The 25798-nt window shown below is 34.1% G+C and overlaps 1 protein-coding gene across 5 annotated transcripts in view; it reads left to right on the forward strand.

Moving 5' to 3' along the window:
- Positions 1-25092, forward strand: part of RBM26 (RNA binding motif protein 26) — a 53101-nt gene extending 28009 nt beyond the window's left edge. For 4 of the 5 annotated variants that reach the window (XM_031610359.2, XM_031610489.2, XM_031610420.2 and 1 more), the window contains exons 13-22: positions 1657-1788; positions 2674-2745; positions 5760-5888; positions 7942-8016; positions 9720-9890; positions 14830-14934; positions 16625-16834; positions 17920-18006; positions 21470-21583; positions 24275-25092. In XM_031610359.2, the coding sequence (XP_031466219.1) occupies positions 1657-1788; positions 2674-2745; positions 5760-5888; positions 7942-8016; positions 9720-9890; positions 14830-14934; positions 16625-16834; positions 17920-18006; positions 21470-21583; positions 24275-24364 (1185 nt within the window). In that variant the 3' untranslated portion in view covers positions 24365-25092. The remainder of the gene's footprint in view (positions 1-1656; positions 1789-2673; positions 2746-5759; positions 5889-7941; positions 8017-9719; positions 9891-14829; positions 14935-16624; positions 16835-17919; positions 18007-21469; positions 21584-24274) is intronic. The other variant, XM_031610619.2, reaches the window with a different exon arrangement.
- Positions 25093-25798: the final 706 nt, after the last annotated feature.

The following is a 25798-nucleotide window of genomic DNA, read 5'->3' on the forward strand; positions in this document are numbered from 1 at the left end:
TAAAAAATGACACAACCTTTCTAGAAGAAATATTGATGTTATATACAATTATTTAATAAACAGGTGACTTACTACAGGAGTTTTTCAACTGCTGCTTTAAGGTTTTAATTCTTTTCTTTTTCTTGATGGCATATGTCATCATCATCCAATTTTCCAGAGCAATTCCACTAAAGGGCATTTTACAAAATAGTTTCTTCTGTCCCCTTATTTTGTAACAAATGTGTTGCATACTAAAACTACTTTTATGGGGTGAAGACCCACCTCACTATCTCCCAGTGACATCCGTTAGGTTTGAGTTTGAGCTCTCATTTATAAATACATTTGTTACTTTATCTGAAGCTTTATAACTCAACATTATTATTTTCTAAGCTTTCCTTACATACAGTCAGCCAGAAGAGGGCAGTGCAGTATATAATTTACATGAGTACAGACGGGCTCTCTCAAATAGGATAGCTTGAGAAGTCACTGCCATCGGCTTATTTGCTGATGTCATCCAATTTACAGTGTAAAATGTACTGAAAACCAAATATCTGGTATGTTACTTGAAATAAAATATTTGTATCATTTTTGCAAAATCACAAATATACAGCTGTAGGTATTCTTAGGAGTTTTTAGTCAAGTCACTAGTTTCCCAGTGCGCCCTCTTTGACATGTAAATCTTGGTGGTTTGACAGAGTTCCTCCAGATGTCTGGTCACGTACTGTGTCAAGAAACTGCAATTCACAGTCTAGTGTGGAAGATGGAGGCATGTGGTCAGTGACAAAAAATGTGAAAACAGGGAATTAAAATTTGGAATGTAGGACTTTCATGTTCTTGTACACCAAAATAAGAAAAAAAAAAAATCGTATCGTTGAATGAATAAATATATATATTTTTAATTTGTAAGCTTTTTTTGGGGGAGGTGAACATTATTTAAATTTTATTTTATTTAAATTATTATTTGATATCATAGCTACAGTTAGTATAGGTTCTCTTAAATTATTTCACGTGTAGCTGACGTTGCTCCGGAGTGAAGGAATGGATTAGGTGACCTCTGGATGATTTCTTCTAGTTCTGTTTTTGTTTTGTTTTTTTTTTCCATAAATAGGATGAAAAGCTTAGTCAGAAGCATCAGGGTGTTTTGTTTTGTTTTTGTCTTATTTAACTAATATTTTTTGTCAAATTAAAAGTTGATAGCTGTCAGTATATTCAGCTGTTCTGTTCTATCTTCTCAGTCCCACTAGTCTTCTGGTCATCCTTTTAGAAGGTAAAGAATGATGTATTAGTGTAAAAAGTGAGAATCTTTATGATACAGGTTTGTGTTTTGCCTTTCTATAGGTGGCTGATAAAATAGATTGGAGAATCACTTTAGGCCAATTTTTATTCAGTTCTTATGTGGACCTTAAGATAGTCTAAGTAGATGCAATTAATGGAAACTCTGCTGTGAGCTGCACGTGCCAAGTAACTGTTATAGCTGTGTTCACTACAGTCAGTACAACATTCCAAATCTCCTGATGTGTTTATATTTGCTCTCAGATGGAAAGCTATTGATTGGTAGGAAAAAATGTAAATCTAAATGCTGTTGCAGGAATTTTGTGTATTTGTTGGACTGCATATGTAGTAGTCTTTTGTCACTAATATTGCCTTGTGCTCTTTTTGGGATGGGGGGTGTTACAGGTAATTCAACCCTTAGTTCAACAACCGAGTTTACCAGTAGTGAAACAATCAGTCAAGGAGCGATTAGGTCCAGTACCTGCAAGTAATATTGAACCTACAGAAGCACAGAGTGCCAATACAGAAGTCACTCAGGTACGTAAGATCTATTAAGACAAAAAAGATTAGGCACACATATTTCTTCTTCTGTAATAGGTTCGTAGTGTATAAATGTATGCCAGTAAGTCTGTCAATGGAAGTTATTCATACAGTGTAAATAGACATCAAGTGCTTATAAGTGCATATAGTTTGATTGAACAATGTTTCTATGTCTCAGTTCTTCCTAAGTGCACTGATATTTGGCTTTCTTAACCAAATTATGTTGAAAAATTAAGTACCATGGTTTAAAAAACAAGACTAAAAATGTTTTATTGTGTTAAAGTGCAGTTTTCAGGTTTCAAACTGAAGTTACTTTCTATCTTAAGAACTTAAAAGCTATCCTTTAATTTCTTATCTGTTAAACTAAACCCATGAGACAGATGGTCATCTGAAAGAATTTTCAATATCTGTATATCACCCTTAAGGATGAAGAAAGCTGTTGTACCAATACGAATTGTGGCAGAATCTGATATGATACTCACATATGAAATAGCTTTTAAATTTTCATGGAAATATTGTAAATAGCACTATGCCACTACTTCAGTTTTCCTTCTGAAAAGGAAGAATACTGCATTTTTTTCTTTTCAAAAGATTTGAATTTTTAAATTTAAATTCAAACCCCAATTTCCTGCAAATGATGCCTGCAGATAGCAGCTTATAAAAACACAGAGACTGAAATGTACTTAGAAGGGCATCTGTAGGTGCTCTGTTAGCAAATTCATTTTCCAGCAGCTTTGGTGTGATTTTGTTGTTGTCCAGAAGTCTTACCTTACTGAGTAAACCTGTTTTTTCAAAATTCCTAACATTCAAAATTATACAGGAAACCATAAATTATTGTATTCGTAAACATATTTGAAGGATAACTTTATGTTGTTTTCTTAGAATGTGACTAAATTATCTGTGAAGGATAGACTGGGTTTTGTGTCAAAGCCAGTTACTCCAGCAACTGAAAAGGTAAGAGAATATCTTGTATTGCCTTCCTCTCACATTCAATTCCAAAAGAATTATAGAAATAATGAAACCCTTTATGTTAATATACAGTTTATTTCAGAAGTCATTTGTTAAAGATTAGTTCTGTGAAATATGATATACAGAATCTCAGATTAACTGAGGGTAAGTAAACATACTAGGTCAGAAGGTGTATTTTTTTGTTTTGATATGGTAGATCCTTTTTTTCAGTCACAAAAATGATGAGAAATGCTTCAGGATCCTGAGTTGTTTTTTGAAATGCATTTCTGCATTTGTTTAACAAATAAATTTTGGTATTTTTTTGAAAATGCAAAACGTAAGCATAAAACCACCAAACAACTGCTTTTGGACTTGTGAGTTCCCTAAAAGCTGATTCTGTAAACATTTACTGTCTTACTTGATCTTACCATTTGCAGTACTTGTAAAAATTAATCAGTGCAGAAAGGACAAAGAGAGGTAAGATGTGAGAGGGGCATCTGAACAGTAGTTATGAGTTATATATTTTGCCCAGTGGTAGCAATTTTCAGAACAGTTATTGATGTTGCTGGAGTTTACTACTGTTGTAGTAAAGTTAATAATGCTGGTTTCCAGACCTATTTAACACCTTAGGGCATGGACTTCCCCATTATTGATAATATTCATTTGAGACAGCATTTGGAGGCAGCAAGTTTTACGCAGTAATGAGATTCCTGTGCCTAGTTATGTATCTTTTCTATTCTGAATTGGCTTGACCTATGATGAGTGGAGCATCCACTGCATTTTTTCCTCTTTCAGTTTATCGGTTAATGCTGATGATAAACTTAACTACAAAAATACGATGCTATGTTACGCACACAAATGTAACAACAAGTTAATGTTTAATTTTAAGTACCGATGTCATTTCAATTTGTGTCAAGCCAAGCTAAGCATTCCACCTAAACATACTGATCTTTGCTTCTTGGCTTATTCTGTTGATTCTTGTTGACCGAAATTTGTTGCAAAGAACAGCATTTTACATGGATGCTGTGTACCTACTTTAGAAATTGGAAGTTTGTTTCAGTTTGAGTGGGAGTTCCTTTTTTTCTCTTCTTGTAAGAGTTATTATGAAACACCTTTCTACAAAGAGTAAATTCATCCTATGAAAGGTTTTTCCACTGTATCTTACCGTTCAGACTCTTTTGGGTTAGCTGCTGAGCTGTTCAGTGGATTGATTATGAAGCAACAGTTTCCTTTGCAGTGGAGTTCTGAAACTTGTTTTGACTTTGTTTTACCTATTACTTCTCTTCTGCAAGAGAATGCCTTGCTTAGGTTACCCTAACAGTGCTCTGTGACCATTAGAAATTGACAGCTGTCAAAAATGTAGATATGTCCTAGATGTTTTTTCTGCTTCTGGCTCAATGCAGAAAATTACAAGAACTTCACAGTAAGAAAGTAGGTATCTTTGCCTTTGAAGGAGGGAAGGGAAGGAGGGAGGTGTGATGAAACAGCCATTGTGAGACCTTTTCAGATCTGAATAGGGATTTGCAATTCATGAGCTTAGAAAGAGATTCATAATGTTCTCCCTCTTCGGTAGCATTAGAAGATGTAAGATGTTAACATATCGCTTCTTGCTCTTCTTTATTAGTTAATGCAGGTACATCTGCTGTAGCATCTCTTCTTACTTTTGGAGATGACTAAGTGAGGTTCATTCTGCCATAAAGAGAGTTCAGGGCAAAAGAAATGTGTCCCTGTTTTTGTTCTCTACTTGGTCTGCTCTTTTTAGCATGACCTGTCTTAAAGCTACTTTGTAAGAGGAACAACGTGGTTGGGGTGTGCATATGTTGACATGCTTTAATTAGTTTTAAAACAATTTCATCTCTCTTTTGATTGCCTGCTTAGATCATTTTATATCAGCTTTTGTAATATATAATATGCTTTGATTTTTTTTTTTTCCTTCTTTTTCTGTCTGCATTACCAACTCTAGAAGAATCTTATATGTGGGGAAGAAATTTGGGGAAGAAATAGTGTCAATAGCACAATTACAAGAAAATCTTTTATGTGAAGCATCCTTGTTATTCTTCTGATCTCTTGATCTTTTCTGGCTTTCTAATGTTGGCTGTCCTTTTTGTTTCTTCTGTTTTTGGGCATGGTATCTGTTCTATGGAGTGCATGGTGACTGATAGACTCTGCATGCATCTTTTAGTTTTCCATATGTATAAGATATTTTTAATTTCTGAAAATGTTGTGATTTGCTATCAAGGCAGACAAGATTATGTTGTTATCATCTCCAACTCTTACTCACGGATTTTTTTAATACCAATCAATGGCCAAAATGTATTTTAGGAAATGTTGCAAGAAATAGAACATTTCAAGTCCTCAGGTGGTACTGTAGAGAAGTGAATAGTCAATGCTAGAGAGGTTGTAAAGCAGACATCTGTGCTCTCAGTAAGTCATGGAGAAACATTCATATGTAATATAGGATTAAGTAAGGCATAGGAGTGTCTTCCTTGCTGTACAGTGTACAAGACTTCCCTGTATGTCTTGCCTCATATTGATGGTGAAAGTTGTACTTTGCAGAAACTGCCTATGAAAATAAGCTATTTTATTTGCTTTGGACCTTAGTTTCTAGTCGTTGAATTTTGCCAAGAAAATTCACACAGCTATATAAAATTGTTTTTTGAACTTAAAAATAATAAAAGGAAAAAAAAATCATTTATTCTTGAGCAAATCGTTATCTCCTGCTTCTTTGATTATGCTCAAGTACATACAATTTTGTACATTTTTGAACTTCGAAGTAAATACGAAATTGGAAAGAATTTATAAACTGATATTCAGAATTTTTATATATTTGATGTGATGCTGCCTCTTCAAAAGTTGTTTAATTTCAGCCACTCCAAATAAAATTATTTCACCAAATTTTTATATTCCATACCATCAAAACAGACAAAAGAAAATACGCTTAGGTATATCTATACAGTCATTTATTTTTTAAAAATTGAAATTCACTGGCAAAAAAAAAATAAAATGATTTCCTTCTGTAGGTTTTATCCACTTCTACTGGCTTGACAAAAACTGTGTACAACCCTGCTGCTTTGAAGGCAGCACAGAAATCTTTGCCTGTTGTTTCCACTTCCGTGCTAGACTCTAATGAAGCACAGAAGAAAAAACAGGTAAATTAAATATACTTCTTTATAAAATGGACCTAGATTGGGAACTTGTGACCACTAGAGATAGTCCATTATATATACTCATCTCAATCATAGGTAATATTAGTTGCAAGATTAAGTTTACTATAATGGTTTCTTTCCAGAGGTCAAGAAAATTCATTATTGTTTTATTACTTTTTCAGTGCATGTTCAGGCAGTACAAGCAGATTTAAAACTCTAGTAGTTTATAACGTGGAACTCTTTTTCCTAGAAACAGAATCTCCACGTTGAGGCTATTGTCTATTGTGAGTGAGAAGGCAGTATAGTATAGTATAGTCAGTATTCTCTCTTAAGCCTTTCCGGAACTGACCTTTATTTTCATTAAACAGGCCATTTATTCTTGTTACATTTTGTACTTTTAGTGATCACAGTTGTGTATTAACCTGAAAAATGAGAATGATGTGACGTTGCATTTTGTTGTCCAAATTATAGTTCTCCTGCATCTGTTTTTAATTATGCATGATATTGAAGAGAAAGTGCAACAAAAATGCCTTAAATTTGGTCTTAAGTGAATCGCTCTAATTGTAGTTTAGCTTGCTTTGGACTTTCAGAGCCAGTAAAGCTCCTATTCTGGTTTTATTCTTACACTCTATTAAAACTAGATATAGGACAGTATTTATCTGGCTGGCTTTAAATTGTAAATTAAGAATTAAATATGAGGTTATATTCAAATATAAGCCTAATGTTTAATATAATTTGAAGTTGCGGTTTGTTGATACGTGTCAGTTGTGACATTGGACCAGACTTTAAAGAGATTAATTCTGATTTGGGGATTTCATTTCATACTTGTCCCTCAAAACATGTTTTTCAGAATCAGAGCCTTTAGCTTTCAGGATAAGAAACTGAGTGCTTGTAGAATGGCAAAAAAAAAAAAAAAAAAAAAAAAAGACAAAACAAAACCACTTGGAATGAAATTATTGACTTAACACCTGCAGTCTATTGGGTTTTTTCGTTTCTTTTTTTTTTTTTTTCTGAGAGAAAACATTGAAGACATGCCAAATTATTGCTTCTTTTTGTGCTGTTCCCTGTCTTCAGAAATTTCCATTATAATATATTAGCACTTGTCGAAAAACATGATTTTGTGGGACTCGCTCCCTTCTTTCTGTCTCCCTAGTTTTTCTGAACATTTGTCCCCTTGTCTTATCTTCCCTTTCCTTGCAGAAAAGTGATTGCACACTATATTGCAAAACTAACATTTCACGCAGCAGAATTTGTTAATATTTGAGAATACACATACAGACCTTGTTACTGTTTCTTTTTTGTGGCTATTGTGCACTTACACTTTGTATATGGTAATTCACTTGCAATTTGATAGTGATTGGTGATCTAGAAGTGCAAATTCATCTTCTGCCACTCCTCTTATCTCATTTAATATGCTGGTATCAAGGCTCTTTATAGACGCCTGCTATTATCCTTGTACCTAAGATGAAGAAGATACGTTCTGTATCTGAGAGCAAGAAGCAGTTGCTTTCTCTCAAGAAGCATTAGTTAAGACCTGAACACAGCAGCTGTAGCAGTCTCCTACTTTTCCTTCTGGGTGCAGTGCATCACAAATTAATCAGGTTCAATTTGTTTTGACTTGCTCATCGCATCACCACAATTCTATTTTTAACAGATGCAACATAGATTTTTTTTCTGAGGGTAATGGTTTTTTTTGGTCTGGAACTGTACTGCAGAGGTTGATTTATTGGCTAGATTCACAGTTTCTTTCAAGATACCATCCTTGCAAGTTTGAACTCTTGCATGTTGTTTATCTTGTGGTAGCGTATTATTTTACTTTTCAAGTTACATTGTATACAGCTATGCTAATAAAGATCATTAGATTCTTCACTTTTTTGGTGACACTTTGTTTTCCAAGTTACAGCTTTAAATATTACCTTTAGGGTTGAGTTTGTTACTATTTTTTCCTGTTATTGTAAGTTACTACTTTACAGTTGTGACATACAACTATTGCTATATTCTTCTGAAATTGTTTTGCAAAATCCAGAAATTTTCTGTATTTTTTTAATGTTTTCAGGAAGCACTGCGACTTCAACAAGATGTGAGAAAAAAGAAGCAAGAAATCTTAGAGAAGCACATTGAAACCCAAAAGGTAAAGTGTTAGCATTAGTGAAGGCCAGTAGTTCAGTTGTAAAATTTATTCTCTTGAAAATAATTCAAAATAAACCACAAAACTGACATATATGTAGGTTGCTCCGAAAGGAATGCCTTCTATTTATTTCCTTGGAAACTACAACTGATACAAAGAGCAAAGTGACAAAATTCTATAGAACAGATTCTCAGCTACTAAACACTACTTCTCAACAGTCGCCTCTGTTAGCTATGCATTCTTGCCAGCTGTGAACTGCCTGTGTGCTGTGCTTATAAAAATCTGTACCAGTGGACGTGACCTGCTGTTTCACAGCTGCTATGACTACGTATTGCTGAAATGCACCCACTACTTCAGTGCACTTACATCCACTGTTTGGGCTCTGTAAACGTTTGGCAGGCATCAGTGAATGTCAGTGGGTGCCATTTTTTCTGTATGTAAGAATTCAGTTACACATCTTTGCTTCATCTGCACTCCTGTATCAGACGCCATTTTGTCAGACTGCCCCTCTGCTGCCATTTGTCACACAGCAACAACGTGTGATAGAATACTGGTGGGAAGGTTCAAACTCTACTGCTATACCATCAGCATTGCCTCTGATGTCATAAGCCAACGTAATAAAATAGGACACAGTATTTTTGGAGTAAAATAAGAATGTCATTTCAGTTGAAAACATGATCACATTAAGTGTAGAGTTTTAGTCTGTCTTGTCATACTATTTAATTTAAACTCCAAGCATCTACAATTAGATAGAGTTTTTGGTTGAAATTATCTGGTTTGGGTGCAAAATATGCACTTCTTTGGGAGAAGTGAGAGAGAAATCTATACTTTGCAAGTGCAGAAGTTGGTATAGAATAGTGTACATGACTGCACACAAGCTTGGGAGGGGGAAAAAAGCAAAAACATCGTTTAGAATGTTTTTCAGATAGAAATAATTTCAGTATCTTGAGCAATCAAAATGGAAACCCCAAATGTTCATTAGAAAATCCATTAATCAAAGATGAAATATCTGAATATAAAATGTTAAAAGCCTTCTTTACTGAGTTTTGCAGATCATAGCATGGCTAGCAGGTTGAGGGACATTATCTTCCCCCTGTGCTTTGCGCTGGTGGAGGCACATCTGGAACACTTTGTCCAGTTCTGAGCCTCTCTGTTCAAAAGGATAAGGATCATCTAGAAAGAGATCAGCAGAGGTCCACTAATAGAAATAAGGAGATCTGCTGTATTAGGAAAGGGATAGACATCTAGGTCAGTTCAACCTGGAGAAGGCTGAGAGGTGGTCATATTGATGTTATTAATTATCTAAAATGTGGGCGTTAAATGGTTGTGGCCAGGCTCTTTTCAGTGGTCCCTGGTGACAGGACAAGGGACAACAGGCAAAAACTGAAACACGAGAAGTTCCATGCAAACATACAAAAGAACTTAATTGCTGTGAGGCTGACAGAGCACAGGAACACATTGCCTGGAGAGGTGTATTCTTCTTTGCAGATACTCAAGACCTGTCTTGATGCTTTCCTGCTCAACCAGCTGTAAGGAACCTGCTTTTAGCAGGGGGTTGGACTCGATCTCCAGAGGTCCTTTCCAACCCTTCTGATTCTATGATAGCAGAAATACAGTACTCTCTTTTTCCATTAGTTGTAGTAGTTACTTGGAAACAGATATATAATGGAAATTGTAATGTTGTTTTCTTTGTTTAAATTGGACAGATGCTGATTTCAAAGCTTGAGAAAAATAAAGCCATGAAGTCAGAAGACAAAGCAGAAATCATGAAAACACTGGAGATTCTAACTAATAGCATTACCAAGTTAAAAGATGAATTAAAAGGTGTATCATCAGGAGGAGGGACTCCTCTAAAAAGCATGAAAACTAAGACTCAGGTACTCATGTTTTGATCAGCTTTCTAATAAGATGAATTTACATGCTTATGTTAGTATAATGAAAATATACAGCTATATCAGAAGTGCTTAGAAATATGCTATTTCAATCTTGAAATCTTCTGTGAAGAGAGATTGGTTTTGCCCTCTATTTAAAAGAACATAGTTAATGTAAAAACTGTGCTATTGTCTAAAAGTTTGAGCCAGTGATACATCGTGTTATTTTGAAGATAGCAAAATAGAAATCTGATTGTCATTTGCCTTATTCAGTTTTTTGTGTATAGTCTGTTGCTTTCGTAATAGACAGTTGCTTTTGTAATGGTTGTTAACAGAAATAATGAAAACACTGTTTCTAGTGCTAAAAGATAATCGTTATGCAACACAGATGTCCACTGGTCACATGTAATACCTAAACTAACTTCTTTAGTGGAGCTAGTTCCTTAGTAAACTGGTGTATATGTTCATGTTTTCTTGCTCTTTTTGTGTAACTGAAATTGAAACAATTGAATTTTTCAGAAATAAGATTATACAGTAGGTTTTCCTTTGATTTGGATATCAGTATTTTGAGTTGAATCTGCAAGAGGAGTTTCTCTTACCTGCTGTACTTTCTGCTCATTGCTTTAAAGTGCAATTTTGTTAGCTTTGAAAAATTTGAAAAATTAAATTGTAAATATGTCAAAAGGTTTGAGCCTGGTTTGGCCTGGTTCCGTGACTAAATGGGGTGGGGGGACCCACAGACCCATGGCTCAAGAGAAGGGGAAATGGGGGGTGGAAACCAAACAGGGACAATGAACTAAGGGAGAAAACTAATTACTAAATATTATAATAAAATGCTAGATAACACAGTATTATACAATATAATTAGTAATGGAGCTAATAAATTAAATAAAGGAGAGAGTATCCAAAAACAAAAGCCTTATTCTCATGCTGAAGCTGAGATGGCTAGGGAACATACACTGTAGAGGCAAGCAGAGAAAGAAAGGACAGTCTAGTGAGTCCCGAGCAGCTTTATCTTTCCCTCTAAGCAGAAAAGGAACAGTGAAGTCTTCTGGGATTAATAGTTTTTCTCTTTAGAGAAAGGTATCTGGAAACTATAGGCAGTCCATAGAAATGGAGCATTAACTCTTTAACTCCAGTGGTCTACATGATGTTGTGATGTGGAATACCGATAACAAAAATCATAAAACCATGACAGGTTTGTCTGCACCAAGTGAACCAATTTGAGTCTGAAGGTGACATTTTCAGGAGCAAATACTTCTGTAAAAAGCATACAATTGAATTTTTCAAAGCTAACAAAATGATGAAGTATGTGATAATAAAAGGACAGATTTTTCTATAGTGTGTTTTCCAGAAAATACAGAATACAGAACAGAAAAGCACTTAAACTTTAAGCTTTCATTCAGTTCTTAAATTTTCAGAATGCTTAATCATCTCTTGTAAAGTTTTGGATTCTATTTTAAAAAGCTAGTGCAACATTAAAACCCAGATTTAATTTAAATGATTTATAAGTTTTCAGTTTGAGGTAGAAGAAATGGTGTTTCATTTTACGTAAAAATAGGGGTATTAGAAGTAGTTGCAGTATACATTACAGTGATGTGCAGATGTGGAAAAAAAAAAAAGTACTAAAAGAAATACTGGAATGACCTGTACATACTCACTTCACTGTAGCTTCTTACCTCATTGGTCAGTCAGCAAAAAAATTGAAGCAATGAATTTTTATCCTGAAAATGGGCCATACACTATGATTTCTTGAAGTTGACTTTCTCTTAAAATAATTACAGCTTTAGTGGAGTGACTGTTTTAGAGCGGGAACAAGAGGTATTAACTCCAAACTTTGAAATCTGCTATAAGAAGATTAAATTCCTGTTCTTTGAAGGTGACAGAAAGACTTTTCTGATGCTTGAGAGTGAATTGGCGCTGTCCAGTGAGAAAATGTTTCTTAGAGATCTTAGATAAAAGAAGTTAACTTCCTGTATAGTGAATTTGAACTACAGAAGTTCTAGGAATTGGCAATATTTTCAGATCTGCTTTTGATTCTCTGTCACCAGTCTCCTTCTTGTTCTTAGCATGCTTGTAAAAGTATTGCTCCATTACCTGCTCAGGGATTTGTGACAAGGCTGACTGTCATGTACTCCCCCAGATCTTCTTTACCCTTCTTGAAGGTCAGAGTGACATTTGGTTATTCTCAGTTCTGAGGAACATCCCCAAATGTCATGACCTTTCAAAGATAATTGAGATTGGCCTTGCAGAGACATCAGAAAGCTCCCTCAGTGCTTATGGTTGTATCCTATCAGGTCCCAGGGACTTGAGTACGTCCAGTTTGCTTAAATGTTGCCTAACTTGAATCTCTACTAACAAAGGTAAGTCTTCCTTGCTCCAGACTTTTCTACCTGTCTCAGGACCTGGGATTGCTGAAGGCAAGTGTTGCAAGTAGAGGCCGAGGAGAAAAAGGCATCGGCTCTTCCCATTTCATTTGTTGCTAGGTCACTTTCTACACTGACCAGCAGGCCTTTATTTTTCATAACAAAGTCTTCATTTTTGCTGCTAATACACCTACATAAATTTTTCTTGTTCCTTACCACCTTGCCAGATTATTCCACTTGAGGAGGGCTTTGGCTTTCCAAACTAGGTACCTACATGCTCAGGCAGGCAATCTGTAATGCTTCTGCGTGGTCACCTCTCCTGCACTTTGTTTTTAGATTTGAATTTTGTTAGGAGCTCTTTATTCATTCATGCAGGCCTCCTGCCAATTATTTCCCGCATGTTTTGCTACTTGGGGGACATAGAGTTTAAACTCATAAACTTGAAAATAACTCATTGTCTGGCCCTAGGCATAGCTACGTGCTTTCACACAGCTCTCTCACACAAAGGACAACTTCTCCTTCTCATCATCTTTACTTGGCTTTCCTAAAAAGACTGCATCTGTCCACTGCAGCACTCCAGTTATGTGAATCACTGTACGGTGGAGAGTTGTAACAAGATGATCTTCAAGATCCCCTCCCACCAAAACCATTCTGTTAGATTGTCGTCTTGAAACTGCACAGACATCTAATTCCTCCACTTTGCTTCCGATAACGTTTTATTAGTTTACAGGCTTTTCAGAAAGGCGCTGATTTCCCAGAAAAGAAATTAGATCTTCCCCTTTGTTACTGTTCCATAGGTACTCCCTTGTTTATATTGGTATGTGCATGCTTGAGGTTGTCCGTCTTCAACTCTTCATGTTGATTTTGAGACCTCTGCAGTCCACATTCCTAATTTTTTTGTCAACCTGGTCCTCATGTGATTGTAGTTTTCACTTATTTTTGTCTTGTTCCAGATCATGCAGATTATAAAACACCCTTCCCCATGAGTGTAGAAAGCTTTGCTGCCTCCTGGTACATCTTGAAGGAGGCATTTTCTTATTGAGGTCAAGCACAGCTCTGTAAAAAGGCAAATCTTCATTAAGAGCTCTAGAAATAAACTCCAAAGTCTAGAGACTTTCTGACACCAGAGTTACAGACTGCTTTGTGAGTTCTAACTTCTGGTCATTTTTAAACTTCAAAAGTGGTTATTTTGTCGCATCTTTGGTGCATTACAATACCATTACAACACTGTGGGATTTGAGAAACAGTTTGCAATTCTGAAAAACTGTGAAAATCATAATATAGGAGATTAATTTTTATGGTTGCTGTAGATAATCAGAAAATGGGGCTGAATGGGGTTCAGACTGAAGTTGCCAGTTGAATAATCCAGCTTTTTTTCTTTTAAAGCTTCCAGGAAAAAAAAAAAAACCAAAGAAACATACAAAAAAAATCCCATCTTTATCATTCAGTGGTGATACTTGGTTTCCAACAGTCACAACTGCGAAACCTTCATCTCTTGACAACCAGCCTTTGAATACATTACATGCTGTGGTTTTGAATCAACGAGTGTAAATGTAAAACTATTTCATAGTCATTTATAATTTTCTTCTTCATTTGTGATGTCATTAGAACATTTGATTGCTGCTTTTTCCATTAAAAACAAAACAAATTTCCAATTTGGAACAAAACTTCAAATAAGATTTTCATAGTCTCATAAAGCTTTTTTCTGCATCTGTACCAACACCTGCACCTCTGTACTTACAGTGAATGTGTATAAATTTGGATTCAGAGACACCTATCAGTTTGATACATATTTTTGAATTTCCTCATCATTTTTAAGGTACTGTGTGCTGAAGGACATCTATAGGTGCATCAGAGATCAACCTTTTGTTACCAGAGCTGCTGTTACTATGGTGGTGGTTTCTTTTTTTTTTCTATTACGGTTTGAACAGAATTACCATTTGTGCTTTTTCATTATGGAATTGTGATAATCTTAAAAGCTTCTCATTACTGAGTGTAGATTGTGTATTCATTCATAACAATGCTTTTTTTTTTCCTGTCGAGTCCCTTTTTATCACTTCATTGTTATTGTATAATTTGGCATTTTCTATCTTGTGTATCTCTAGTTTAGAACAAATTCTTTTGGCTTGGCTTGATGTACTAAAAGCTTTGACATCACCAAGTGCAAAAACATGCTGCTACACACTGAGGTTTTATCTTGCCTCTTTAAGGCTCCTAAGCTTGCACTGGGTTTATTTTTTAAAGTGGATTCCTAGTGTTGTAAGCAATTTACCTCCAAAGTTACAGCTGTGGTCTAAATCAATAAGCCACAACTTGGCTAAGTTTAAAATTTCATTACACCCTCTAGTTTTAAAATTTGCTTTTCGTAGAGTTTCTGGGAATTTGTCACCACACTTCTACCTGGAAAACAGACTTTGCTTATCTGGAGGCCAGTCCTGGCCAATCTTTAAGTCACTATATTTCTGAAATAGCCTGCCAATAGGAGCATAGCACTAGATTCTTAGGTTTCATCAGAAAATTGTTTCCTCACTAGAGAATGTAAATTGTGCAACTAATAATTTGCTGTGACAATTTCTTAGATGCAGAAAGAGTTACTAGATACTGAACTGGATTTATACAAGAAGATGCAAGCTGGGGAGGAAGTTACTGAATTAAGACGGAAATACACAGAGCTGCAGCTGGAAGTATGTTTCTCTCATCTTTTGTTTCTGTCTTTCAATGAAATATTTTCCTACATTTTTGCTGACTTGTGAATTGTATCATTCAGTGCAGTGTTTCTTATCATAGATGGAGGCAGGTAGCAATAATATTAAAAAAAAAAAAAAGTTTCTGGGTTCTGCTTCAGTAGAGAAAAAGCATCAGCGTTAATTTTTATTGCTAATTAAGTAAATTCTGAAACTTTAGATGATGTGGTATTTTACAGATTTATGGTAGTAATATGTCCTTGTGGACATTAGACTGTTTTTAAATTGTTGTCTATAGTTGGTACTGTGTTGAATTACAAAGGAATAAAAAACACAGCCTGATGGTTTGTTTTTCTTTTGTAATGTCAACTTCCTCTCAATGATATTAACCAAAGAGGCCATAGTGCCAAAAAGTAATGTAAACACAGCATTACTCTTGAGAGAAGGTGGACTCTTCAAAATCAGATACAGTGTGTCCTAAGCATTCAGTGTACAGAAACATATTTTTGTTGAAGAACTTGCTTCTTAAAAAATTAAAGAAGGCTGCACTAGATTATTTGTGTCTTAGTTTAAGAGATTATGAATAGTATTGGATGGATACTGTTTTGCCTGTATGTGTAGTAGCTGCTTAATTGGATAATAATAATTTTTTTCTACTCTAAAGCAGAGTGGTGTGTTGCTTAAATAAATCTCTCTTAATGAAGCTTGGTTGTATTTTATGTATGACTACATGCAGACACAGTGCATGTACATGCAGCTAGTGTGCATTAAAGTCTTACTTCAAGTTGTTGTGCAGCTTTGCTGATCATGAAAATAGGTTTGTTTAATAAGCCAAGTCTGTTGAACTGAAATGATTCAATAACAAACACTTAAAATAATTATTCTGATGGTGAATGATATTTCATAGGTGTCCTGAATGATTTCATTAATACAGCAGTAATAAATTGGTTTCCTTGTGGATGGAGATCATTGGTATGCAGTCAAGTAGTGTTAGCAGTGCTGACATGGTAAACACAGTAGGATACATTAAAAACATTGTTACTGTGATTTTGTTTTCATAAATTGGGCAATTTCTTTTGTAAAGATCTGGTGTTTTTTTTTAATGCCTGCTATACATGCTCAAATTCAATCCTTGAAATGTTTTGTGGGTGGTTTTTATTTTTTATTTTTTAATGTCTATTGGAGAGCCTTTTGATTTCAAGAGAATGCGTGTCTGTTCTGTGAGTTGGAAACGCAGGTGTGGGATTGGAAATTAGTGACTATGTAGAACCAAATTTTTAGAGAACAATTTGTCCTTGGATATGCGTAGTAGAACCTCTGTTGCACAACTTATGGTACTGTGGCCAAATGTTACTATGCTCCATATTTTCCTTTCAGACTAAATATCCTGTCTGTGAATTAGGAGAAAACTGTTAGTCGTCACAATGAGAAAATTTCATTAACAAATTTCTAATGTTATATTCCAGTTTCTCCTGAGAAAAGGAATTCTCACATATGAGTGCTCTTTTGACTTTTTTTTCTGTTCCAGTACTATTTTCATTAATTTTAACATATATTAAGATCTTAAAGTTGCTCTAAGTCTTTTTTAGGGAGGATGGGGTTTTTTACGAAATGTCAGAATATGTGTTTGTTAATTTTGTCTAAATACTTGGATCGTGAATTTTAATAAATCAATGTGTGTAAATCTTAGGCTGCCAAACGAGGAATTCTTTCTTCAGTTCGTGGTAGAGGGGTCCATGCAAGAGGTCGAGGTGCATCACGTAGCAGAGGTAGAGGAATACGTGGACGGGGTCGAGGCAGAGGAGTTCCCGTACATGCTGTTGTGGATCATCGACCAAGGGCATTAGAAATTTCTGCGTTTACAGAAAGTGATAGAGAAGACCTTCTTCCTCATTTTGCGGTATGTTGTAATTTCTCTTTTTCTGTTCATGGGATGGCATTCTTCTATCCAATGTCTTGTTTATACTTGATTCAATTCATCTGGAAATATTATTCAGGAATAACTCTATAACATGATATACCTGTTCATGATTTATAGGAAAAAAAAAGTCAGAAAAAGGTGAAACAGAAATTACACTGAGATTTCAACTGTTTTTAACTGAAACATCAGACAATTTGTCAGGATCTGGTGGCATTTATTGAGAGGAGTTTCAAGGTGACCTGAAAATTTTCAGTGTTTCTGCCATTCTGATTTGGAAAATCAAGATTAGCACTATGTATTTACTGACAAATTTCAGCAGGGCATCCAAAGGTTTCTTATATTAATCTGTCTAAGTTTAGGGTTTTTTTGTTATTGTTGATCAACAACAACAATCTACTTGGTCAACCATAAGACATTTGTAATCCAGTCTCAGTGAAGATTTAAAAGAATAAACTTATTTTTAATCCACAGCCTTGTATTATGATTGAGTCTGCCAGAAGACCTTTGCTTCTATGTTTTCACATGTCCTTTGTACTTCAGCAGTGCACTCCACCTGTACAAATATGTTGGGTATTGGAGCTTACGCTCTTGGCAGCATTAAAACACCTTAGAAACCATTCGAAGAGTTTATTGGGCTGGAAGTTAAGATGCTGAAATCAAGCTAAGTTGGAAACTTTGGTTACCTGACCAGTATCTCATCTTTTTGTAGAAGTGTTTCATAATAAACTAATGGAATAATCTCAAGATCTCCTCTTGCTAATCAGGAGAGAAGTATTGAAGCAGAAGAACCTCTCTTTTCTGCCATAATTTTACTTCATACTTCGTATGTTTACAATTAGGAAATGTAAACTGTGGTACTTTGTGTTTTAAAAATGCGAAGAGAAATAACACTTCCTTGCAAAGAACTCTGATTTGCATTAGGACTGTGAAAGGGTGCACTGTTCTAACTTTATATGCTTTTTGAGCATTTCATTTAGGACATTATTTTTAGAGGGGAAGGGTAGAGGAGGAAGGCTGTTTTACTAAGCTTTTTTTTCTTTCTTTCTTTTTTTTCATATTAAAAGCAATACGGTGAAATTGAAGATTGCCAGATAGATGACTCTTCACTCCATGCAGTGATTACCTTTAAAACAAGAGCAGAAGCTGAAGCTGTGAGTATAGTTTCGTTGAAAATATTTGGCAGCATTCAGCTGCAATATATTCTAATATTTGATTAAATGTAATGCAATAATTACTCAGAAACATTTTCAAGAATTCTAGTACAGAAGTCTAATTCTAGATTGAACAATTCTGTCAAAAGTGACACAGGCAGAGTGACCTTGCCTGTGGTCTGGGGAGGGGACTTTTCAGGCAGTGATGCCAGAGAGACATGACATGGAGCAACTGGAGAGTCACGTCTGTTTCTGGTGGCCATTTCCAGGAATGGGCTGTTGAATCACCATCCCTGGAGGTGTTCAAGAAATGTTTGGATGTTGTGCTAAGGGACATGGTTTACTTGGGAAATACTGGTTATAGGTGGACAGTTGAACTGGATGATGATCTCAGAGGTCTTTTCCAACCTTGGTGATTCTGTGATTCTATGATTACTGAATCTCTTATGATATAAGGATATTTATAAGAAAGGGTTATACTTTATGTAAGAGGGAAATCAAAACAGTCATATAGATATTCATAGGTAGATATCCTTATTTAATTGCCAGTTATTTTCACCTTAAGGACTCAGTCTTCTGTAGTTTAACTGACAGCCTAAGACTGAGTCTATATATTTGGTTGGGTGATCATTTATATTTAGCTTTGCCTGGAAATCAATGATAATGTAAATAATTTTATTCAATGAGATTTTTTTCCCCCAAAGCATATTTCTTTATGAAGTTACAGAAGTATAGAATTATAGAAGTAATTCTTAGAGAGTTCTAAGACTCAACGTTGAGGTATGTTGTAATTCATCATCCTTTAGATTATGAGGACTGTATTTCTGGATGAACAGGATTCTTGCCTTACTTAGTTAATAGTGCAAGCAGTATATGAATCTGCACAAAATAATGAACATAGTTGTACTGCAGATTATTTTGTTTTCTTTAAAATCCTTCCATCACTGTTGGGAAGGAGTATCCTGAAAGTAATAGAGTTTCCAGGAAAAAAAAAAGAGAAGATTAATATATATGGTATGATTATATAGAAAGATTTGATTTCATAGTTATATTTTGAAGATAATATCTTTGCACAAAGTTCATCTTTTGGAGGTTATTTGAACAGAATTTTCATATCTGACCAGATTCTATTGTTTCTGTATTCCTTATTTTGAAAGACATAAATAACCTGATTGACAGTATTTACAATGGAAATGAAGCCAGTAAGAGCAGTAGTTCTGATCGCTCACAACATCATAATAGTTAGATACTTTGAGAAATAATTTGATTCACATGCCAAAGGTGTTTTAAAGAAACAGAAGTATTGAGCGTAAAACATTCAAATGCAACAATATGGAGCTCTGACTGTATGGAGACTAAATTATTCTGTAAAAAAGGAAGTGTAAGTAATGATACGTGGTACATAATGACTGGCAAGGATAAAGCAGTAGAACTGTGTGTCTGTATTGAAGGAATTTAAATAGTAAACTAAAGAGTTCACAAATAAAAGCTGTAATAATTACTATACTCTAGAATGGATTCAGTTATGGTTGGAATTTTTTATTTTGATGCTTTCTAACATGGGATATTTGATTTTGTGCCTACATATTATTTAATGTTACAGTTGTAGTTTATATAACAAATAACAATCATCTTTTTTTATGGACTGTCCAGATAACATCTCTACTCCTATACAGAGTATGATTTACCACAAAAAGGTTAACAGATTTAACAGAACATAACAGATACCTGTTTATTAGCAAAATACAGGTTTTACTTCTACAACTTCTTTGGAAAAATTGGCATGCAGAGTCATTTCAGTCATAACTGAAACATAGCATGACTCTTTTGTACCCAAAAGTCAAAGTTCAGTAATAATTTGGAAGCAAACTCAGAAGTCAATATATGTGAAATGAAGAAAGAAAACAGTGCAGAGAATGCAGAAAGGTATTGGCAAGGGAGAAGGGAGACATGGTTAGTAAATGGGAGGCATGGTCGATAGAACAATTAAAGTTAATATTCTGTATGCTTGTTTTTCCATGATATATTTCACCGCTTTAGAAAAATCTAAGTATTCAAGGTGAAGAAGATGTGTTTGAGGTGAACTTTGGAAGGTTCTGTGAAAAGTGAAAGATTTGGATTGGATTATAAGTCATTATCTGTATGTGATATGTCCACTGTCCAGTTTGCATTAAAACTTCATTTTCATCTGTGTCTCATTACATGTTTATTTTTAAACTAAAATCTTATAAAAAATGTAGTAGATCAAATACAGTAAAGTCTCACTTTTTTTTCATAAGATATTCTTGTATACTAAATATAATTCCACTGAAATTTTTGTGTTTATTAGTAAAGCAGACTGTAAGGCTGGTAATTGAAGAAATTGTAGATACAAAATGTAATCATTAAAAAACATCTACTGAGGCCAATTTTGGAGTAAATGCTGCTAATATTTTACTTTCTTAAATGAAAAAACGCTTAAGCTTTATGACTGTATCTCTTCTAGTCTGAAAGGAAGAGGAGGATTCCCTGTTGTAAAATGTTGAATTTTATGTAGAAGTAATTTCTTCCAAAGATTACAAGTTGTTTCTTGATCTAAAAGTCACGTATAAGTGCTTTTAAAAATTCTAGTTATATGATATTGTGATGAGACTATGGACAAAAAGCTCCAGAGCTGCATTTTAATAGGCATAGAATCTTTTAAATTTATCATAAATTTATATGTACAGATTTAAAATTTATACCTGGGGACTTTAATATCACACAATTCATGTTCAGATGTCATTGAACATGTAATTGTTTCTACATTTCACATTATGCTGTGCTTTCAGATTGCACTATAAATCTTTTGTGACTATGACGGTTATTTCGGAATGTTGCTAACACTGATTTATGCTAGTTCATGTTACTTTAATTTGAACATACTATTTCCAAAGCAGCCACTTAAAGGATCTGGTACATAGAAAGGCATGAATATCCCATAAGTTAAAAATTTTTATATTTCAATTACAAGGGCTATACAAGAAGTGAAACATTTCCAGTAGATTAAGTTGTAATCACAAAGGTTTATTTTTTTCCTTTAATATTTAATTATTTGTATTTGTGGGATGGCTTGTTTCTTCTAGTAAGTAATGTGTTAATACGTTTGTGTCAGTCTTCAAAAGGCAAAGTACCCATCAGTGTAGTATTAAAAGCAGAGGAAAGTATTAAGTTCAGTATGTTGCATCACCAAGTGATTAATGATTTTTCAGTGCTTATTTTGTTTGAATATGTTTTGATCATTTTCCTGAAAGGATGTGTGAATTCCATGTGTAGTTAATAAAGTTTTGTTTTTGACAGTTAACAGTAATTTAATATTAACATATTAAAACTTTTTTTTCTTTAGAAAAAGCAGACTTTTGGCTTGTTTCTGGCATTTAAGTATTACTGAAGTTATTTTTTCTCCTAACAAAGACGTTTTTAACTAAGACTAAATTTGTTTTAGGCTGCAATCCATGGGTCTCGGTTTAAAGGACAGGAGTTAAAGTTGGCATGGAACAAGCCTGTTGCTAGTATGTCAGCTGTTGAAACAGAAGAAGCTGAGCCTGATGAAGAAGAAGTAAGCTTGCTTTTTTTGTCTCGTATTTATTTCTTAAAATGAAATGGTTTTATTTTTTAAATGAAAATGATCTATTGATTCATACCACTTAAATCTGACTCACTTTTAGTATCAGGAAGTGGATTAATTTATTTAAGAAAATAATCTTTTCTAGGTTATTAACAGTCTAAATACTTGACTTTTCATTGCAGGCATGTTTCATTTCTAGTGTGTACATCTAGAAAATAAAATAGGGGTGTGTTTGAACTTACATAGGAAATAATGAAGATTTTGTCCAAACCATGGGTAGGATTTTATTTGAATTATCTTCAGCTGAATTAATGACATTCACAAAAATGTCTTAATATAATCAATTTCCTTTCAACAATTCTTGAGAAATTTTGCATTTAAATGTTATTCTTTGTGTGAGGTGTGTATTGCTTGCAGCATTTGTTTATGTTAATATTGAAGTATAATGTTAGAATCTCTAGGTCCTGGATGAACATGTTTAAGAACTTCAAATTAATTCGCTGATTTATAAATACATACATAAATAAAAATTCTATATTATTTCATTGCTTAAAATTCGTCTTATGCAGGATGAGATCAGGGTGGTGGAGATACCTCTAGTCACCAGCCTGAATTTCAATCTTAAATGTGTAAAATATCTCAAGATTCACTGTGCTTTCAGTTGGTCATGCTGTTCATATTACTTTGTTTTATAGCTGATACTATATAAACTTGAAGCCTTCCATCTTTTTTCCATATGTAAATTCTGTCAATTTACCTAAAATGCTAAAGAGACTTAAGACTGAAATGAAGAATTTCCTTGATGTTTGTTTTGTTGTTGTTTTTTGTGTATTTTTTTATTATTATTTTTATTTTATTTTATTTTTTTATTTGCTGTTTTGGAGGCGGAGAAGGGATAGTTCTGTAAGGGATGAGGGAAGTAGACTATTTAGCATGCTGATGTTCTTAAATAGTACTGAAATAGGGCTTTTAGTCTATAAAGTTGTGAGGCTTTGGACTTGCATGCTATTGAAAATCCCTGGTAATTAGCCATTTCGTTATGAAAACACTTAATTTAGTAGATGCCTTACTTTCTGCATCTGAGTGCCTAACAAAAAGTTGACTATACTGAATCAACAGCCAGTGCCTAGGAAGAATACTGAGAGTCATAGGTAGATAAGCATTTAATTATCACTGGTTTGCAGTTCAGGGACCTGTTGAGTCAGGTATGATGTTTTTGTAGTTGATAGCCCATTCTAGGTTTTTGTTTCTTAATTTGATAGGTTTCATTGGAATGTGAGTGAACTTAGCATCTATAGTGTCCTATGATGGGGAATACTATTGTTTAAATGTGAATACCAAGAATAAAATATATATTTCTGCACTTTCTCTAAGATGCTTTCTATGATACTTCCCCTTAGTCACATTTTCTCCAGTCCAGAGATCTGTAGACCCTATGTGTTCGCTGTAAGGAAATTGTTAAGGGTTTTATGATCATCGCTGCTGCCACTTAGCCTTGTGCACAGGATATTTTTGTATTTGCACTGTACAGAACTCCTTTGTAGCAGTCCTATCATATTTTATCTACTCAGCATCTAGACACTAGGGGAAAAGACTGAGTTGTTTGAAGGCTGCTGCATCTTAGTCTAGTTCATAGTACTCAACATGTATTGATAGGCAAGATATTAACAGAGTTGCTTTCTGTAGGTAGAAGTAATGAAGGAAGATAGTAGTTCTCCTCTCTTGTAAAAGAGCTTACTGAAGAAAGCGAATATATATAAATACTTCTAGGCATTCCTCAGCCTACAGCCTTGTATTTTTCTAGAGTTTCACTAACCTCACAAATTAACCTTCACTCCTCTTGCTGAATTTGGAAATTCTGTAGCTAAAACTAGAATTACTGGAACAAGAAAAACAAGCAAGAAAGAACAGACATGTAATTGAATATCTGTGAGACTTCATTAGGAAAAGAGATCTTGAGATTGTCCTTTCTTCAGTGCAGAAATTGCAGTGAGAAGTGCAATCATCAAAAAAAGTTCTGAGATAAGGAAAAGTTTATAAATACACCTCTATGTATGTAGGCAAAAATAAAACAACTCATTGTCTATCTTCTTTATTTCTTTGCTTTAACTTTTAACTGAAGCCCCTAACTTGAAGAGTGTTTTGTGTATTCTGTCAAGATACGTGTCGTCATTTGAACGTATTTGAAAACATTTGTTTTTTCTAAATTCATCTAAATACACTTTAAAATCTTTATTATATTGAGCATGCTGGATTTAAGCTTAATTAAAGTATCTCATTAAATGTTTTTGATAGTGAGGTAGTTTAAGCACTTAGATTAAAAGAGGCATAGTTAATATAAACTTGGAAAAGCTAACTTTAATTTTCAGTGTAGTATCCTAAATTTCATCAAAATGTTAAAGATTGGGCATGAGGACATGCTTGAAGAATCAGAAGATCTGTTGAACTATAAAAGCTCATTAAAAGAAAAAAAAAAAAGCAGCTGCATTTACCATTTATTAATTATGTGTATATTTTATACACACTTTTTGAAATACTTTTTGAAAGCATTACTATTTTACTATTTACCTATGAAAAATAAACTTGTATGTTCCTTAAATTTTATGGATCTGGATTGTATTTTGTCTTTCAGTCTCTTACATTTTGTGACATAACACAGACTATCACATTTATCTCTTGAAGTTTCAGGAAGAATCTTTGGTGGATGACTCTCTTCTTCAAGATGATGACGAAGAGGAGGAGGATAATGAATCTCGTTCATGGAGAAGATGATTCAACTGACCGATGACAGTGCTAGAACTGCACCTGTGTTGCATTAGTATTACCTAATGTACTTCTGCATCTTTGTATTAAAAGGGGTTTTGTGATGAAGTTGAATTCGGATATAGACTAAAAAGAAGCTGATCAGTTACATGTTTTGAGAGATTGATGTTTGAATTACATTTCAGTAAATGGTTGCTAAAGACATCATACTAGGAACATATGCAATGTTTTTATTACATAGTTCTACAGAAAGTTACAGAATTCTTTGGGTTCTTTGTAATTTACTGAATTGGTCAAGCACAAATGACCAGAAGTTGTTATAACATAGATAATTTTTGTTCTATTCCAGATACGGAATGAAAATTTGCATTTAAAATCTTTGTGAATGTTTTCAGAAATGAATAGATAACAGTACTAAACTGAAGTCTCTAAAGTTATGTATTCATAATATTGCATAGTAGTATGCTTAGGCTTTACTATGTACTAGCCTTTTGTTGGATTTGTGTACGTATTTTACCTATGGGTTTTAATGATAAAGTGTATGACTGCTTTGCATATAAGTCCTTATGACTTTAAGATGTTAAAAAATAAATAAATGGAATGGTCTTCAAAAAAAAAAAAAAAGAAAAAGAAAAAAAAAAGCAATAACCAAAAAAGATAAGGCAATGGTCCTTCATAATGGAAAAAAAAAAAGAAAAGAAAAGAAAAAAAAAAAAGAAAAGAAAAAAGACCATTTCAAATGGCAACCCCACCCCCATTCTCACAAAAAGAGCTCTAATCACTTTCACATTAAAATAGTGTTGAATATAAAAGAAAAATCTCAAAATAATGAAGTTTCATTTAATTTAACTCACAGATGTACTCTGTCACATACAAGGTTTTGAGTATCTTCTGAATTTTAAAGCTGTTTTAAGTCAAACTTTAAGTAGAATAACAATTCAATGGTAAGGAATTTATCCTACACTGTACAACTGCAGAAGAAAATTTAGTCCCACAAAAACATGTGCACTACTTCTTAGGCACTTTAGGATGGTAACAGTGTGAGAAGTGGGATATTTGGTAGCTATGATTCTAAAAACTTTGATCACACACACTAATACTTTTTTTTTTTAATCTCTCTGTAGTTCTATCATGATGTTTTTCATAAGTAGTATTTGGCAGATAGCAAGTTCACACTAGAGTGTATTTTTGTCATGTGAAAATGTACATACATGAAATGTACACTGTAGAAATACTTATTTGGCTGCAAAAGGGCATTGTGTTGTTCAGAATCTGAAGCTTCTCCTTCCCTTAGGAAGGGGAACTCACTAGCTTTTTGCAGTAGTAGACTTTCTTTTTCCTTTTGGTGCCATTCTGCTGCTGCATTTGCTAAAGAAAAAGCATTTGTTAAACACTAGTTCTTTTTTATTTCCATCAACTCATTCATGAGTACAATGTAAAAAC

Source organism: Phasianus colchicus, chromosome 1, assembly GCF_987193195.1.
Source record: "Phasianus colchicus chromosome 1, bPhaCol1.hap1.1, whole genome shotgun sequence".
NCBI lineage: Eukaryota > Metazoa > Chordata > Aves > Galliformes > Phasianidae > Phasianus > Phasianus colchicus.